The following is a 20,936-nucleotide window of genomic DNA, read 5'->3' on the forward strand; positions in this document are numbered from 1 at the left end:
AATGTATAGTTGAATGGTATGTTATAGAGCATCTTCCTTAAATAGAGTTCGCCTAAATAATTGCAGTGACTTTCAAAAATTAATTGATGATCAATTCTATTTTTAAAACCAAATCTTAAGATTGTCCAGTTTTGGTTTGACATTACATTATATTAATTTAATGTTAATTACATGTTTGCATACATACGATAAATTGATACATTAAGTAATATTATTATTATTAGTACTTAACAACATTATAAACAGTAATTTTTTAACCTTTCAACCGAAACTTATGTTTTGGATACTCATCTTGCAACATCTGCAAGGTGATGCAATTTGTTTTTGGTTGGGAACATTTTTAAAACTTCACTTCTGTTTAAAATAATTTGTAGACAAAAAAACGTAAGATAAGAAAATTTTTTATCTCTACGAGTAATTATAGACGTTTAAAGGTGGGAAATTTTGGCATTTTTGTATAGAAGCCAAGTAAAACAGTCCAGATAAACCTTTTAAATCATTCACGGTATGTACATGAGGATGGTTTCAGAAATTTAAATATAATTTAAGAAAACTGACATGTTTTTATTTAAAACTTTCTTAAGAAAATTAAATGTTCAAACGTTTTCATTCCGACCTGATCATAGAATGCCCCCAAAATCTGCTTCAGGTGCTTACAACCTCTTATAGAATGTCTGTAGAAACGGTATTTTTAAGGTCTGTTAGGAGAATTGTGTTTAAATACTCCAATAAAAAACTAATTATACCTTCCTTCATTTTCAGATCATGCTATTTTCATCATAATCATGCCTATTTTTATAATTTCAAAATTTACCTCAATGACTATACACAATGTATAAAAAAAAACCAGGACGGGTAAATAATACTGAATTTAGCCGTCCTGGGTTTTTGAATTTAGCCAGTCTTTATTCAAAAATACTGAATAAAGAACATTTACAATAGAGCTATAAAACTTGGCACAAAGTTATTGGACATAAAAAGCCAACTTAACATACATCCAATGACTATTACTTCATCAGAAAACCAATAAACCACGAAAGGTCAAACAGATAAAGTTGTTTGCGACTGATAGCGACTTTGAACGGCTGCCATTTCCGGTTCCGTTATCCGTTTGAGGTTAGGTTTGCGGTGTTATACTCAACTAATAGAGATGTGTAATTAGATGTGCAAACGAACCTATGCTTTCATTTAAGATTGAGATGATTTAAGATTGTTTCCTCAGGCATTTCTGCCCAAGTCAGGTACTGATAACGGCGTATTATGGCTTAATTTACCCTCATTGAGTGGTCCTGTGGGGAGCGTGCCCAAGCTCTGAGTTTCAGAGAGCATTTACGATTGTTTCCTCAGGCATTTCTGCCCAAGTCAGGTACTGATAACGGCGTATTATGGCTTAATTTACCCCCATTGAGTGGTCCTGTGGGGAGCGTGCGCAAGCTCTGAGTTTCAGAGAGCATTTAAGATTGTTTCCTCAGGCATTTCTGCCCAAGTCAGGTACTGATAACGGCGTATTATGGCTTAATTTACCCCCATTGAGTGGTCCTGTGGGGAGCGTGCGCAAGCTCTGAGTTTCAGAGAGCATTTAAGATTGTTTCCTCAGGCATTTCTGCCCAAGTCAGGTACTGATAACGGCGTATTATGGCTTAATTTACCCCCATTGAGTGGTCCTGTGGGGAGCGTGCGCAAGCTCTGAGTCAGAGAGCATTCAAACTCAAAAAGTTAAAGCTATCAGAATAATCGCAAAATTAACATTCAGAGAGTCGTGCAGACAAGCTTTTAAGGAATTACAGCTATTAACTCTCTCGTGTCTATACATTTTGGAAACCACTTTGTTTTGTATGCATAACTGTGCCTTAACCAGAGGCCGGAACATACATATGCATGAGACACGAGGAATAAGAACTACTACGAACTGTGAGACAAAGAACAGTGGTTTTTGAACACCTGCCCTCGCAGGCAGGTGTTAATTTTATTACAGACTGCAAAATTCAATAAAAAATTCCCTAACACCCAAGGCGTTCAAAATGCGCCTTAAACACCTTTTGGTGTCACAAGCATTTTATTGTAGAGGAGTTTTTAGCATTTAACTGGGAGACCGCCCAATTACACGACTGATTCTGCTATTTAAAGTGGGTTATATTGGCGAAGGATGAAAGGTGCATAATTGAAAAATGGTATGTGTGAATGAGAATTTTGTGGTATGAATGTAAGAAATTTTAGATTAAAATCTGTGACGTTTGCTGTACAATGTACTATTGTCGCCGCAATAAAACAGATGATTTTATTTGATTGTCTTCCATGACCTTGTATCCTCCTGAGGAAGAGTGGGTCATCGGATAAATGATAAATGATATTTTTTATGTCCAGTAATCTTTACCTCTATATTACATTTTTTCAAAAACTTTTAAACGTCCCAGGACTTTTTATCTTTGTATTTGTACGAGGAACTATCAATCAATCTCACGATGGTCCGATTGTATTATTATAAACTATGTCCATTTTGCAAATAGAAAATATTCGAAATAAAAATACAATTTCATAGCATTTCATTTATTTTACTACAGCAAAATTAACAATTGACATTGTTGACTTTACAACGATTCAATTTGACCGCTTCTCAAAGGAGTTGAAAGCAATCACGCCCCGCAGTCCAGTCAGTGACTGAAATATCTTTTCCCTTTACGTTTCTGGATTGGTTATTGCACCGGAATACCGGAAATGACCACCTGCCGCTAGTTTGTGGCTTCGACAGGAAATCAACTGGACTTGAATTTAGAGGTCTTTGAGGATACTATTTGAGGATATTATTTGAGGAAACCTGTACTTAAGGCAGAGCCACCTTGGGGTCCGGGAATTGCATTTCTGTCCCAACAATCTCTCTTTGCTACATCTTGTATGAAAGCTCCGATTGGTCTCTTGACTTCATTAAATGTCAGAAATAAATGTCATTTCATTTTGGTTCATTTTCTACAAAATGGAATGACGGCCTAGTTTACAATAGTCCAGTAAGTCCAGGCCTTTTACTCGTACACACAATCTTTTAGAGAGTTTCGTTTACATTTACGAGTAGTTAAGAAAAAGTAGAATAGAATGTTGAGTATCATTGTAAATTATTTTAGAGATCCGCACAGATTTAAAATATAAAATACGTATTTTTTGTATGAAATCTATCTTTTGTCGCTTTTTGTTATCTAAGTTTGAAAAGACCGATTGTCCAAATACAGGACGAAGGACGGCCCTTCAAATACCCTTTCCAGAGAGATCTTTGTATGACCTCCTGACTTCATATTGCTATCGCAAACAATACTTTATGGAAAATGCTTAAACTTTAACTACAAAAATTATTGACATGAAAAATGTGAAACTTTATTACCAAATCTGTTGACAGTTAATTGATTACAGAACATTTAACAATAATAATGGCGTACAATGTGTTTAAAATTTTCTTAATTATCTAATGGGCTTCAGCATAAATGTAATTTATTCTACTATGAAATTTATTTCTAAAATAACTTTCCGCTATTAATTAACATGATTCATAGACAAAAGTTATTATTACATACGTTTAAAAGTTTTCAAAATAAAAAATGATTGACTTAAATGAATGTATCTGAAGGAATAACACTGATTTATTTGGTCTCTATTAAAACGCCTGTTGAATTTTATCCACACTTAAAATATTCTTGTTTAAGTTGTTTGTTTTCAAATCTTTAACTTAAAAAAGGTCACAAGACAACTACAGGATATGTTAAATTTTGGTGAAATCGGGTTAAAGCTTTAACATATAAATCGGTCTAATGGGCACAAACACAAAACATACTCTTATAAAAATGCGTTAATTCCCCCCCCCCTCTCTCTCTTTCTCTCTCTCTCTCTCCATCTTTCTCTCCCTCCCTCCCTCTGTTTCACACGCGCGCGCGCGCGTGCACACACACACACACACACACACACACACACACACACGCACGCACGCACGCACGCACGCACGCACGCACGCACGCACGCACGCACGCACGCACACACACACACACACACAAGTTGATATTAAAAGTAACTTACTATTTATTAATTTTTCTCATACACTTTATACACGAAGAGTCCAACAAGATGGAAGGTTCGATAAGAGATGTTGGTGTTAACTTAACCAATACGCCATAATATACATAATTTAAACAAAACTGTTGAATTCAATTTGATTTGAATGAATTAAAATTGACATAATACTTACTAAAGTCTGTAATTCCTTATGTATCAAACAAAGGTATTGTCAATTTGAATTCAATAAGTTTGCTAAGTTTTAAGGTTTATACATTTATAATTTATTATGATTTGCGTTTTATTTGTGTAATTTATTAACCTATTGGTAAGTAGTATTACGTTAGATTTCCCTTGTGAAGAGTTTCGTGTCAATCAATATGTTATAAATAAAGTAGAATGCGTGATAGTAGATAACCTCTATAGTCTTATCACGTCGATTGCCGCTTAAAAAAATAATAATGAGTCGTTAAGCTGAATGATAAGTTGAAAATTGACAAATGCATTTAATTGCCATACTTATATTATTTTGAAAAACAACTTATAAACAGTATATTGTTGTGATTTAAGTAAACTATTACTTTATAATTTTTAAGCAGTGTTTAATCGCAAATAACACACCTAGTTGACCCGTTCCAGGTGACCGGAGCGGGCCGAGGTCTAGGTCGAGGACTCGCACTAGGACTTGCCAAGGAAGGATGTAAGGTGGCGGTCGCTGACGTCAATAAGGATAACGCGCTGGACACCGCTGCCGAGATTGTCAACAGAGGAGGAGTCGCCAAAGTTAGTAGAAACAAGAGTTATAAAAGTGTTAAAGTAAAGAGGTCAGAAATTGTTTGGCAGTTAAATTGGTTTTAAAATCTAGATAGTGCGATAAGTGTGGCATACAGCAATGTTTAACAAGTGATCGTTGAATATGGGTTTTCATTGCGAGCCAGAAATACTTCTTCTATCTAGCTCCAATAATTCATTAGAAGTTTTGTAATTTTATTAAAAACTCAAATTAATAGTTTAAATTGCTTTAACATAACAACCATATGGCCATAATGTACCTTTCAAATCTTTCAAAAATAAGCCTTATCCTTTTCCAAAATTGTGTTTTGTTAACTATATAATTAGCTTTAAATAGCTAACGTCCTTTATATGAAGGCAAATTAAGTTGTTTTGTCCTGTTGAATTTCTACAAGCCTAGATCTATCTAAAATAAGAGAGAGATGGAGTGATGAGGAAGGATTTTCGAGCTCAGAGCGGTTATAGATCACATATTTACTTGTTCCATCTAAGTCATCGTATTCCACCTCATTAAAAAGTCATCGTAATCGAACATTCTCAAGAAGTCATCGTATTACAACTACTCAAGAAGTCATTGTATTCCTTATACTCAAAAAGTCATCGTATTCCACCTACTCAAGAAGTCATCGTATTCCACCTACTCAATAAGTCACTGTATTCCACCTACTCAAGAAGTCATCGTAATCCACCTACTCAAGAAGTCGTTGTATTTCACCTACTCAGGTACTTATCGAGTATCAGTGACGAAATCAGTTGGTCATCGTATTTCACCTGTCCAAGTAGTTACCAAGTTCTACTTCCTCAGGTAGTCACCGTATTCCTTCAATTCAAGAAGTCATCGTAATTCACCTACTCAAGAAGTCGTCGTAATCCACCTTCTCAAGAAGTCATCGTAATTCACCTACTCAAGAAGTCATCGTAATCCACCTACTCAAGAAGTCATCGTAATCCACCTACTCAAGAAGTCATCGTAATTCACCTACTCAAGAAGTCATTGTATTCCTTCTATTCTAGAAGTCATTGTATTCCATCCACTTAGTTACTCATCGTGTTCCATCTATTCAAGTAATCCTCACGTTATATACCTATTCCTACTTAGTCGTCATGTTTCATCTTCTCAAGTTCATCTTAAGAACAGCAAGTTCCAAAACCATCAATACCTGCGTTCTGAGACGGTATCACCATTATTGATTTGTTATTTCCAAGGATTAATGAGTAAACCATATTGAAATGAATGAAATACATTTTTATTTCTCGAGTATTTTATTTTCATTTCATCTCATAAACCATATCCGCAGCCTTAAGTACCACACGTCTCTTAATAAAATAAATCACTCATGAATATTTCAAATATTGTCTAAAATGACACTGTACTAACACTGTAAACCATTAGTTATTAACTTCATATCAACTATACCACAAGCGTTTAACTGGATACCTATATCATTATATCTTCGTGAAAAGGACAACGCTATTTGGAAGTAGCTCTGGGGGGGGGTATTTTCAAATGAAGATTGGAAAATTTGTTTATTTATTGGAGTAGTTAAAGTGTTTTACTTTAGTATTCTCATAGGACATCAGAAATACTTTGACTGGTGTCATAATTTTTTCTTTCTTTAAACATTCCAGTTTGGACGTTTATATAACCCGAGAGTTGGAGTAGATGCAGTGAACTAAGTATATCTACGATCAAAGTTTTGTGACAGTCAAAATGCTGGGGCTCATTGAAAGGGTATGCTGTGTAGATACAAATATTCTTTTGCAGGGGTATGTCTCTGTACCACTACATTTAAGAGTAAAATTCCTGGATGTAAAGTTCCGCATTTCTCATAATATGATGGTGTAGTTCAGTTTATATTCACGTAGAGAGAATATTGGTGAAATCGACTGACTCTTTCAGTGTGCAAGGTTCTCGAAATATATCATTTTGCTCACATGCTTAATGGAACTTCTATCTATAGGCGTATTTCACGAACGTGGCGAAAGTGGAAGAGATTAGAGAGCTGAGAGAGGCAGTGACGACGGATCTCGGTCCTGTGGACATCCTCCTGAACAATGCAGGACTAGTGCATGGCGACCCTTTGGAAGTGGATGTGGAAGAAGCCATCAAGGGTGTCATAGCCGTCAACCTATTGAGTCACTTCTGGGTAAGTCTTCTGTTGGTACATAGAAACTTGTTGTCGATAAGATGCGACCTGTTACGCATTTTTATGCTTTTGCCATTCGATGGGCCTGATATTGTCGCTGTAGTTTTCACATTACAGGTATTCTGTAAAATTACTGGCATTGCAACTGATTCCCAAATAAATAAATAAATTCCATGGAGCAGAATTAAAGTTCATTCATAATCAGGGCTATGTGTAGGGCTTCTGTAAACCTTGAAACAGAATTATATTGATGCAACGTCTGCAAAAATACAAATTGTAATGCCATTGATGTTGCTTGAAATCTTCAATACGTCTCCAGTATTTTGTCATATTATGACACGGTAGTTCTGAGAATGATAATGCAATAATTAGATTAATTTTTAATCTCAAAAAGAAAATCAGTTTCATCACTCAGTAGCATCATTCAGTTTCGAAAGTAAGATGAGTTTACACCAATCATGGAAAGTTCTCGAATTTAAATTGATACTAGTGTACATAATTTTCTTTCTCTGTTTAAAGTTTGTTGTTGACGATGGAAAGTCTGACAGGATATCAGGATTTCGGTCATTTGCCATCTTTATGGTTACGATGTTATAACACAACGTTTCAGGTGGGGGAGGTATTCCTTGACAAAGAGGATAGATTCCAATCCTGGAAAAGTTGTGTTATACTTTTGTAACCGTAACGATGGCAAATGTCCGAAATCCTGTTATCCTGTCAAAGTTCTCTTATCAGGAGAACCCCGGTGTCTCAAAAGAAAATTACGGACTCATTATTCACCTCAAGTGATACCGTGAACCATGAATTGGGTTGAGAGGGGTTCTAGTACATAGCTCCCAAAGAGTGCGATGGGGAATTTCACAGTGGCGAAATTCCCAATTCACATAGTCCAGGATCCCAGAGCCAATTAGCACTGTGCAAGCATACAACATGGATTTTTCCCGAAATCGACAGAGGAATTGTTCTGTACCGTTATTTAGTTGTATTATATATAATACATATTTTCGCAACCGTGTTACTCGTTACTGGTCAATATAAGTTACATCCGATGTTCTTGGAACTAAATTATTGGCGGATTAATAACCTAATTGACACGCGTATTACTTTTTTTCTCGTGGACTTTGTAGCGGCCATTCCTATTGCCGAACAACACCTCGCGTGCCATGTCCGTAAGTAAAATTTATATTTTCGTATTATAAATTAGCCCTTTCATGCAAGACATCTAATTTTGAATGTAATATAAGGTAAAGTTAACAAATAGTAACGTAACTTAAATTGGTTAATGATTTATTTGGCAGATTAATATGTGTGGTGATGTCCTTCTGACGAGACCACGTTGTCAGGAATCTTAAGATGTCTCGATAAATGGCTAATGCCGTCGTGATTTTATTTTAGGCGAGTTCAACTGAGTCTCTGATTTCAACTTCGAGTCTCTTATTACAACTTTGAGTCCTTTTAGACTTCTAGTTTACTAATCTTTTTTTCCTACTACAGTTGCAATGTCGAGCTAAGATGTTGACGCCCGCGCTTGTGAGTCGACATCAACGTGAAGGGAGGTCAATTTTAAAGTTTTACATAATTATTAAGTTCTTATGCAAAATTCCCATAGAACAGTGGAACCATTAGCACACCCATGATATCATTTAGTTCATTATCACTCTATTTGGCAGCAACGTAGTAGTACATTATTTTATGTTTAATAATTAGAAGTTGTGCTCTTATGTTTATTTGCCACAATTAAACATACAAGTACATTTTGAAAATCGAGTATTCATTACTACGACCTCGGCGGTATCCAACCCCATGTGTTTCGTTTCAGTTCATAAGAAAGAAATCGATCGTCACTCATGCTAGTTTTGATGGAGGTTCTTCCTAGCTTGATACCGACTGTCAGACAACTAGAAAAACGCCACTTTAGGGGGAAATATATGATTAGCTGACACTGATTTAACATTTACTTTTCGTGTTAGGGGCGGTTGGTTTAAAGACTGTCAAGTTAAGAAAAATATGATCGGGGAAAAATGTTGTTCAATATTTTTAACCTTTATGATACCCTCCAATTTCGAACTCGAGCGATACAAACGTGGCTGACAATACATTAATATCTTAGGGCAAAATGTTCTATAAATTTCAAGGTAAACAGTTTGTGTGCTTATACAATGGGGCTTATATGTTAGCTCTCTGTTTCTGTTAGTCAGCTTGTCCCCCATCAAAAGCAAAGCTGTCTTTCCTTGATTACTTTTCTATTCTAAAAATATTATTTTACTCAACTACTTCCCCCTGACTCATTAGAGTAGAATAAGACATGCAGTTAATGAATTTAGCATTACATTTTCAAGAATATTCCTTTGAACCAAGTTCCGTACGCTTAAAGGTTCAGATGCAAGAACAGAAATCCCATTTTCCCTCAAAATAGTGAATAAATATAGGTATAGCAGTAGCGCTAAATATTGTGACAAATTAGAACTTTATTTTATAACGTTGTCACAGACTCACAAAAAAGTATTCCTAAATATCTAATAAATCACATTTAAACAAAAAGCCCAGAATTTCGGCAGTTAAATTGTTCACCTGAGCGTCTTTATGTCTGATAAATCTTTGTTTAGAATTAAAGTTTTTGTATGTACCGTATTTATAAAAATACTCGTATGTTATAATTTTATTGTTATATATATGTGAATTATCTTAAATTATACCAAAAGTAATGAATCAAACAGATTATAGGGATTTTACTAATGATTGCAAATATAGAATAAATAAAATATACTGTAAAATTATTACAAAACAACAACAGCAAGAATAAATAAAATTATTTTAATTTTAGCAATCACTATTTGTAGAACGTTATATAACATTATATTATAAATCTATTACATTTTTAGAGATTCTAAATACGTATTCAAATGTTCGGGTTAGTTGAAAAATTGCACGTTTTTCTGGTATTTATGAATTTAATAAGTTTGATTCAAGATATTAAAGAACTTAAACAATGGAATGTATTTTATTGCTTTCTGTCCATCTCAAATCTTGTATTATTCTGTAGTTATTTTGTAATATTGTTAAGTAAGAATATGTTATGACGCAGATGGTGCGAGAGTACCTGCCGACGATGAGAGAGCGCAACTCGGGACACATCGTAGCCGTGACCTCTGTGGTCGTGCTCTTTGTAGCATTGTCAAATAAGGATATGTTATGACGCAGATGGTGCGAGAGTTCCTGCCGACGATGAGAGAGCGAAACTCGGGACATATCGTAGCCGTGGCCTCTGTGGTCGTGCTCTTTGTAGCATTGTAAAATAAGTATATGTTATGACGCAGATGGTGCGAGAGTTCCTGCCGATGATGAGAGAGCGCAACTCGGGACACATCGTAGCCGTGGCCTCTGTGGTCGTGCTCTTTGTAGCATTGTCAAATTAAGGATATGTTTTACGCAGATGGTGCGGGAGTTCTTGCCGACGAAGAGAGAGCGAAACTCATATCGTAGCCGTGGCCTCTGTGGCCGTGCTTTTTGTAGCATTGTCAATTAAGGATATGTTTGACGCAGATGGCGCGGGAGTTCCTGCCCTCGATGAGGGACCGCAACTCGGGACACATCATATCCCTGGCCTCTGTGCCCTGCTCTTTGTAGCATTGTCAAATAAGGATATGTTATGACGCAGATGGTGCGAGAGTTCCTGCCGACGATGAGAGAGCGCAACTCGGGACACATCGTAGCCGTGGCCTCTGTGGGTGGGATGGTTGCATTCGCCAACGGTTCTGCCTACGTCGCTAGCAAGTTCGGTGTCAGAGGTAATTAACTTAGCTTATAATAATAAAAACTAATTAAAAATAACTTGTATAGAATTACTGAATGAAATGGTCTCTTGATATAAGGGATGATAATTTTTTAACAGGCTACCTACACTCAATAAGACTTTTTTAAATAGTTTGGATCCAACATTATTTTTGGTTCCTACAAACCTGGACCACATCCTCCAATTTCAACACATCAAAGTTTATTTAAATCATTGAAGCACATTAAAATAATCAGCCTGTTTAAATTCTGCTAACTAGAGGGTCAAATATGTTGTTCACTGTACGAAATTGGCAAACTCCTAGAAGTAGCTACGGGATCCTAATATTCGTTGCTGCATCAAAGTTCATACAGACTTTTCACGGCTTCAAGAACACATTTCAAACAGATCAGATTTGTACAGTCTGTTCTGTAAAGCGTCAGGTATCTATATCTACATCCATAGTTACCCTTGGTAATATATTAGTATCAATATATTATTTTAAACAGTAGTTGAACCAATCTTATGATTTAAATATTATACATTATCAAATCGGTCTTCCATAGTAGAGTCACAAAGACCCTTTGTATTGCAGTTCCACAGATGTCATTATCTTCATTATATAATTTTGTTCTTATAATATTACTAGCAGTTTACTCTCGACTTTGCACGCAATTTCGTAGGTCTTAAATCCGCATTGCTAACAGTTTCCCGTTGCTTTTCCCACAATTTAGTAGGCGTTGCACATTGTATGAATACTGCTGTTTCGAGTGAATTAAATTTCCGACATCAATGTTAAGTTTGCCTTCTTTCCACGACCAATAAAATATATTTACATACACAGCTCTGAGAAGCCTACTTTCGTCAAAATATAACTAATTTGACCTCAAGCTATATTGAGTTTCGCTTGTTTCCACGACCAATAAAATATATTTACATACACAGCTCTGAGAAGCCTACTTTCGTCAAAATATAACTAATTTGACCTCAAGCAATATTGAGTTTCGCTTGTTTCCACGACCAATAAAATATATTTACATATACAGCTCTGAGAAGCCTACTTTCGTCAAAATATAACCAATTTGACCTCAACCAATATTGAGTTTCGCTTGTTTCCACGACCAATAAAATATATTTACATATACAGCTCTGAGAAGCCTACTTTCGTCAAAATATAACTAATTTGACCTCAACCAATATTGAGTTTCGCTTGTTTTCCACGACCAATAAAATATATTTACATACACAGTTCTGAGAAGCATACTTTCGACAAAATATAACTAATTCGACCTCAAGCAATATTGAGTTTCGCTTGTTTCCACGATCAAGAAAATATATTTACATACACAGCTCTGAGAAGCCTACTTTCATCAAAATATAACTAATTTGACCTCAAGCAATATTGAGTTTGGCTTGTTTCTACGATCAAGAAAATATATTTAACATACACAGCTCTGAGAAGCCTACTTTCGTCAAAATATAAACTAATTCGACCTCAAGCAATATTGGAGTTTCGCTTGTTTCCACGTCCAATAAAATATATTTACATACACAGCTCTGAGAAGCCTACTTTCATCAAAATATATAACTAATTTGACCTCAAAGCAATATTGAGTTTGGCTTGTTTCTACGATCAATAAAATATATTTACATACACAGCTCTGAGAAGCATACTTTCGTCAAAATATATAACTAATTTGACCTCAAGCAATATTGAGTTTCGCTTGTTTCCACGACCAATAAAATATATTTACATACACAGCTCTGAGAAGCATACTTTCGTCAAAATATAACTAATTTGACCTCAAGCAATATTGAGTTTCGCTTGTTTTCCACGACCAATAAAATATATTTACATACACAGCTCTGAGAAGCATACTTTCGTCAAAATATAACTAATTCGACCTCAAGCAATATTGAGTTTCGCTTGTTTCCACGACCAATAAAATATATTTACATACACACAGCTCTGAGAAGCCTACTTTCATAAAAAATATAACTAATTTGACCTCAACCAATATTGAGTTTCGCTTGTTTCCACGACCAAATAAAATATATTTACATACACAGCTCTGAGAAGCCTACTTTCATCAAAATATAACTAATTTGACCTCAAGCAATATTGAGTTTGGCTTGTTTCTACGATCAAGAAAATATATTTACATACACAGCTCTGAGAAGCCTACTTTCATCTAAATATAACTAATTTGACCTAAAGCAATATTGAGTTTGGCTTGTTTCTACGATCAAGAAAATATATTACATACACAGCTCTGAGAAGCCTACTTTCATCAAAATATAACTAATTTGACCTCAAGCAATATTGAGTTTTTCGCTTTGTTTCTACGATCAAGAAAATACGTTTAAAAAATATATAATTCTGAACATTGTGATTTACTTTGTTTTTAGCATTTTTTGGGTCTTTTTCGTTTAAGGGCCAGCACAAAAGACCCTAGCTTGCCTATTCAAAACTCAGATCACGCGATGCTTGCCCGCTGCGCATCGCTTTGCGCTGCTTGCTCTTTTAGAAAAAAAATTAACTCGAGCTTGCAAAGTCCAAGCCCAGATCAAATCACCACGCTAAACTCAAACAGAACTAAAGCAGGTTTCATTACAGGCAAAAGATAAGCGGCGCGCGTTTATCACTGATAAGATAAGACGAGTTTATACTAGAAGTAGTACCTGGACTACTGCCCTACGAACTAATAACACCAAAAAACCGATTAAATGCACTGTCAGTCAGGTATAGTATGTTTGTAAGGGTGCTGGCCCTTAAACGAAAAGACCCGCATTTTTTGTTCCATAGTTGATTTTACCTTTTTCTGATCTAAAAAATATATATATCACAGATCAGAGAAGACTAGGTATCTTGAAAGACATCTAATATGGGGTTTTATAACAATTTATAGAAAAAGTTAGATAGTACGTCTTTTATATCTAATATTTAAAATTTGCTAAAAATGTACAATTAAAAGTATATTAAAAATTACTCTATTTACATGTTTGTTTTCTTCATAAAACTGAAACATTTTAAATATTTTTGAACATTTAGAGCTGGAATTGGTAAATCAGTTCAAAAGCACAGTCCAGCAAACTTTCATTTAGCATAGTTCTTGTCAACTGCTTCAAAGGGATTCTTCGGAATCAAATTCTGGCCAACTTATGTTTTAGGACATTTTATAAGTTAAATAAGTACTTATCTAATCGCTCAAATAAAAAATACTGCATAAAACTAATGGTTACTCCTTACAGAATGTATACACTATAAATGCAAATAAATTCACTATAGTTGATAAATTAATTAAACATACGGTTTTGCCGTCATTAAATGTTTACAGATAACATTATTACATTTTACGGGCTCTTTGAATTAATATTTCACAACTTTAGGGACCAAGATGGGATGATTAGTTACTTTAAAGCACAGTGGAATTTGAAAATAAAGAATAGGCCAATATTCATCCCAGGAACTATACGAACGTATATATAAAATTTCAGTAGAATCGGTTGAATAGTTTATGCGTGAAAGCAAAACTAACAAACAAAGGCTCTTTTGCATTTATAATATTATTAGGATTAGGGTTATAATTAGATTTTTGGGTTTTATTTAGTTTAAAAAATAATCATAGTAAAATACAATTTAAAACATTTTTTAATGAGATACTGCATCGTCCTTCGTGATGCTTAGTGGTGTTCCGAACACAACAGCACACATTTTGTGACCCTTTTGAAATGGTTCTCTGTTTTTTATACTCCAACTTGTTGATTCCAACAAATTGCTAACATTTCTATTTAGAAATATAAAGCACTAAACTATGCTAATTTACAACATTAACAAAATATGTATGCGTAAAGATGCAAAAATATTAAAGATGACAAATTATTTGTGCTTCTTATTGTTGGATATTGCATCCTGATGATGTCTGTAAATTATTGTTCTAATATCATTCCAGGTTTTATGGAAGCGGTCAGGGCAGAACTTGAGTCTAAGGCCAACAACAACGTCAAGACCACAACTGTGTGTCCATATTTCGTCAACACTAGCGCACTTTACGTTGACCACTGGGACTTGAGGTATGCATTAGGCAGGTTAAAAGTGAGCGCTATCCAAGAGCTGAAAGCGAAAACAAAATCTAGAGCAGCCCGCACCAAAATAGCTGGCGGTGTTGCCAAATCGCTGCTAACAATAGGCTGTTTCTTGATGTTGAGACGGATCATTAATTATGGTACACGTAAACGTGGCAACAGTGTTGGTCGTGGTGTGTAGAGAGGAATTACAACAGGCATCATCTGTAAGGACTGCTCTAATAATTTTGTCCTTAATACTCGCGAGTATTGTATTCGGTGGTGCTTTAGAAAAGCTTTAGCAAAGCTCCTCGATTTACCTCTGGTTCTTGCCAGAGCTCCTTCAGGTTTTCTGAAACATAAATAGCAATTAGTACAATATCAACTACCCGGGTAACCAGTCTGTTTTTATCACCTTTCATAGTTTTTTCCAAAAATTCCCAACTTTGGAGATAGTGACGAAAGAATACAGCGGCTGTTTGAAACTAAACTACATTGTTTCTGTAGTAGCTATTTTATTGGATAAAACCGTAACCAAAATGAGTAGGTTTCATCCAAATTCAAACCTGCATTGATCACAAAACGTTTCATATTATAGTAGTGCTGTACTAACAGGTGATTTCTTCAACTATTGTAAACATTACTGATAATACTATTAGTATTCTTAAATATAATATGATTGAATTTAAATGCTAGTATAAAATGATCTTATTACAATAATTGGCTTATATTCATACAAGGGACCCTAAGAATGCATATGTAAAGTTTTAGTACTATTGTTTGAATAGTTTCTGCATGAAAGCAAAACAAAAAGAACAAAGGTACTTTTGCATTTATAATATTATTAGGATTACTGTCATTACGGTAATTTCTATTTTTAGATGAGATAAAGCTAATTTTGTTTTAAGTCACTAAGACAGTGGTACTGAAGAGATATACAACAATAATAGAACACTATGGTAATAAATAATACATGTCAAATTCAGGTAATTTAACAAAATTGTACAAATTTATTAGATTTTTATAGAATTCAGGCTTGACGTTTGATACATCGGAAAGTCAAGAGCCTCACCACCGTAATCAAAAAAATTTGTCTTCTGAGTAGAGAACATGCCATCCACGAGGAACTTAACGGAGCTTCTTCCTGAAGATTGTTATTGACGGTTCATTGTTAACCCTTTTAAGGCCGGCGGCGGTAATAGAATGGCACCAATGGTCAAAGGCCGTTTGTTTAATAGTGACATGTAGGTTCAAGGCCAGTGTGTTTCACAGTTGGTGATCATGGTTTTAGAAAAATATTTACATTCATTAACATTTATTCGGTAATGGCTGTTATTGTTTCATTAATCCTGTGTTTTAAGTGGTTCAGGTTATGAATTTTATGTGAATAAAAAACGCTTTTGATGTACCCCCACAAGAAAAAAATCATAAGGTGTCAGGTTTGGACTCCTTGGAGGCCACAGCAATAGTCCTTGCTGGCCTACCATCGATCTACAAATTTTTCATGGAAGCGTCCGTGACCAATGTTCTGAAGTGTGGGAGAGCACCATCTTGTTGGAAATGAAGTTGATGAATGTTTTCAAGTTCATCTAGCTTAGGAAAGCAATAATTGGTCAACATTTCAAGATACCCAACTCCATTAATTGTTTTTTCATTAAAGAAGAAAGGCCCTATTAAGCAATGTTCATAATACCATACCAAACATTAACTTTAGTAGAATCACGTTATTTCGCAACAATTAAGAGTGAGTTTTCAGAGTCCCATATTCGTGAACTGTGTCTGTTAGCACATCCATTCACACTTCGTCTGGTACACCTGGTCTGCCGGTCGATTTATGTTGCTAACTTGTCCAGTTTCTTTGAATTGTTTAAACCAACGTGTTATGTTATTTTTGTGTGGTGGATCGCTTCCAAATATACGTCGGAACGCACGTTCAACTAAAATTACGGATTTTAATTCAGCCAACAATAAAAAACACTGCTTTATCTTTATCCGAGAACATAATAACTCACTAAACTCCCCGAAACAACAGTACAAGAACTGATTTTGAGTTTAGAACAGCTTATAAACAAATTTTTGTGTTGGAGGCCTTTATAAATACCAATACAACATCTAGAAATTATCCTACTATCTTCTAACGAATAACTGAAACCGCACCATTCTTGTATGATAACCCTGTAATTAAATATTTCAGGATACCTGCAATATCGATAGAAGAGGCGGTGGAGGCGACGATCGCTGCCATCAAGCGGGAAGAGTTAATCGTCACCATCCCTGGCCACCTTTATCCCCTTCTGAATATTATGAGGTAAATCATTTTATTTGTTAAATTACGCTTCGATCTTCAATGTGGATGCTTTTATACAGAATCCTGCCAAGGGCTTAGAAAGGGATTTGCTGTTGCAAATGTGTCCACTCATACAAATGAAAGAATTTTACTACCTGCAATTTAGTTTATGTATTTAACATAATTATTATAATAATTATAATATCATCATATTCATTATTGTTGTCTACCTCACAAAAATAATGGAAAAACCACGGTATTCCTGCATTTGGCTTCCTAAAAAAAAAAAAAAAAAAAGCATTGCTACATTAGGCTTAGCCCCACAGCTGGGAAGCATACAATAAGTTGAAATGAATCTAGCAGAGAAGATGCATTTCAACTTTGCCCATCGAATATCCAAATTTATTTTACAATGAAGACTCCTCCATCAAAGAAGAGCTCAGTTCAGTTTTTCAATCAGAGCTCCTTCTTCGTTCTGCGACTCCTGGCATAGTAACATCTTCGAATGGTTTCATTACGCCTGATTTATACCACAGCGAAGAATTCTATATCAAATAAAGATAATTTCAACTTTACACATCGAAGCTCCTAGTTGTGGGTTTATTTCCCTTGGGGCTCCTCTTGCAATAAAATTGCCGGATTGTTGCACAGTGTCTAATTTATAACATAGAACAGAAAATTTTTACTGGAAGTCCAACACCATAACAATGGAGAAGATTTGGCACAATGATTTGGAGTAAATGTAGAGATCAAATAGAAAGACAATAGCTGGGGTAATATTATGTATTACTTGAATCTACCTATATTTATTAACTTTATTTCGTTATATACGTTTTGCTTCATAACTAATATATTATTATATATTGCTTCTGATATATTATCAGATATCATCACAGCAAATAGGAGAAAGTGCAGGTGGAAGGGGAGGTTGAAACAGTCGGTGAAAGTTAACAAATCAATATGATAATTTGATAACTGATTTATTTTAAGGTCAATAAAAGAAACCAGGTTTATTCCAGGTAAGGGAATAGGTTAAGTAATGATAAATATTTTCATAATTTTAAAACTTTTACCTAGATAAAGTTTATAAACTTTAAGTTATGTATTAATGCATTTTTTCGTAGTATTTTAAAATGAGCATATTTACTGGGTAAAAAGAGAAGTCTTCAAATGTTTTAAAATTAAATATTTATTAGTACAATAATTTTGCCTACTTATTATTTTATTTTAGAATAACTATTTCGGGAATAAATATTAAAAATACTTTCTCATTTATTCTTACATCCCAGTTAGTTAAACATGTGGGACAAATACTAAATGTCGAACCAGAAATTTCAATTTATGAAAAAATAGAATACAGGATGGTTAAAATAGGGTTTTTTTATTTATTTAAAATTAAATTAGGCCTTAAAATATGGAACTGTAGCTGGGATCGTCGGGATTGTCTTGCTTTGTCTTTTAATTATTTTAGTCTTCTAACGTCTCATCTATAACTTGTGTTTATGCAAATTAATCACGGTACTTAGCTTAACTTGAAAACTTAGCTAAAGAATTGAAAAAATTCGAATTAAACTAAACATTATTTTTATATGGCCAATGTGAGTTAATGGATATTTACATGAGCAGGAATAGGATAACGATCTCCGAAATAACAGATATCATTGACGAGTGCCCGCCCATATCCTTTAAACGGAGTGTTACCGGATCATGTTCAGCAAGGAAACCCTCAATAGTTCCAACTAGTTTTGGCTTTGCGACGAGATTGACATAATTCATGTTTTTACACAGATATTATACTTCAGCGTTTTAAAGATAAATATACAAAATAGTTAAATTAATTTTATGGCTAATTGTTAGCAAAGTCTATTACTTATTGGGGTGACAAAAGTGTTTTCTCTTGCTGAGGAAAACACAAAAGTGTTTTCTCTGTCTGACTTCCACAGGATATATCGAGAACATAAATTAAGTAAGACATAGAAATTTTGTACAAGCCTTGATTTCCATCTAGGCAATATATAGAATCAGATGGTGTTGTGTGTATGTCCATGGAATTTTATTGAGAGTTAGCAAACCTATTATGCACAAGGATAATCTCGAGGATTCACCAGAAAGATGTGGATTATTGGTTTGAAATTTTGCATGAAACTTCATTTCTACATGAACGAGATCGAGTTCAATGATGGTGCATGTCTCTTAATGGGATACTTGTCTGGCCAGAACGCTGTCAAAGATATGTCCACGACCACAAATTAGATGAGGATCTAGGGGGACAGGAGCTTCTCTCGTATGATTAGAGGAAAACTTTATTACTATGAGAGAGATTTTGGGTCTTTTTCGTTTAAGGGCCAGCACAAAAGACCCTAGCTTGCCTATTCAAACCTCAGATCACGCGATGCGCTGCTTGCTCTTTTAGAAAAAAAATTAACTCGAGCTGGCAAAGTCCAAGCCCAGATAACGCTTTATTGAATACAAAACTCAGACAGAACTGACGCAGATTTCATTACAGGCAAAAGATAAGCGGCGCGCGTTTATCACTGATAAGATAAGACGGGTTTATACTAGAAGTAGTACCTGGACTACTGCCCTACGAAATAATAACACACACACAAAAAAACGATTAAATGCACTGTCAGTCAGGTATAGTATGTTTGTAAGGTGCTGGCCCACGAAAAAGACCCGAGATTTTCGAAAAATAGGATGAACTATATTCCACTAAGGTGTCAATGAAAAACTCCCATAGTCTCGATACTTGGCGAAGCCTACAAAGCGTATCATGCATTTCTACTTTAATTTTAACATGTGACGCCAATAAAATATATATACAACATACATTGTTACATTAGTCTTATGTGTAACCATGATGGCACGTTTATCCGTAGATAAAAAAGAAAAAATATAGAGTGGGATGTGAATGTTATAAATTATGGACAAGATTTAATCTCTCTAACTCACACCAACATCTTTGTTATATATATATGAAAGATGTAACAACCAACCCAAACACACAACCACAACCACTCACAACCTAAACATTAGTTAATATTTTATGCAGATAAGAATATGCATTTTTGTGCGTCTGTTTTATGTTTTAAATGAAAGCTAAATTTCAATACCTATTATTAATTTTTTTCCTAAGTAATTCACATGAATCTTTTCAGAATTAAATGTTCTACAAATCTGTTTAAGAAAAAAATGACCTTTATTTAACATTTATGGAAGTAATCTTACGTTAAACACAAAAATGTGTTATTTCTTTGCACCAATTCTTGTGTTTTACGTAAGATATCTCTGAAAGTATTGCATTTACAGCTCTGGGACGAATTTTAATAAATTTTTCAGATATAAAAACATAAAAAACAATCGTATTTGTATCTTTGTAACTACCTTTACCGTTTTTATACGGCCTGACTTCACCAAGGGTTCTGAAATCCGGGCGAAATCTTTCGCTAGGCGTAACTCGCTAACGAAGCGTTTCCGGGCATATGGTTATATGAACTTTTTTTACTTGTTTTTAGCTATAGAATAAGCTCTCGAGAGATTGCCGTTTAGTTTTGAATCACCCTGTATAATAGAATATATTATATAGTTTTCTTTTTTATCTATCAATAAACGTGACATTGTGGTTATCCATAAGACTAATGTGAAAATATTTGCTAACGCTCAGCCAAATAACTTGGAGTTACATGTCCCATCATTGACTTCAATGTTTCTCATACAAAAATGAAGCGTCATGCAAACTTTCAAGTCTATATGTCAGTTCGTTTTCGAGCTATCGTGCTGACAGACATACAGATATAAATACAATCTTTCCAGCCTGTCGAGCGATAAGCTTTGCTGACGC

General features: G+C 34.7%; 1 protein-coding gene across 2 annotated transcripts in view; it reads left to right on the forward strand.

Moving 5' to 3' along the window:
• Positions 1–20,936, forward strand: part of LOC124367820 (estradiol 17-beta-dehydrogenase 11-like) — a 36,635-nt gene that overhangs the window by 14,791 nt on the left and 908 nt on the right. For both annotated transcript variants that reach the window (XM_046824949.1, XM_046824948.1), the window contains exons 3-7: positions 4,672–4,815; positions 6,786–6,971; positions 10,630–10,759; positions 14,697–14,817; positions 17,003–17,116. In XM_046824949.1, the coding sequence (XP_046680905.1) occupies positions 4,672–4,815; positions 6,786–6,971; positions 10,630–10,759; positions 14,697–14,817; positions 17,003–17,116 (695 nt within the window). The remainder of the gene's footprint in view (positions 1–4,671; positions 4,816–6,785; positions 6,972–10,629; positions 10,760–14,696; positions 14,818–17,002; positions 17,117–20,936) is intronic.

Source organism: Homalodisca vitripennis, chromosome 8 (assembly GCF_021130785.1).
Source record: "Homalodisca vitripennis isolate AUS2020 chromosome 8, UT_GWSS_2.1, whole genome shotgun sequence".
Classification (NCBI taxonomy): Eukaryota; Metazoa; Arthropoda; class Insecta; order Hemiptera; family Cicadellidae; genus Homalodisca; species Homalodisca vitripennis.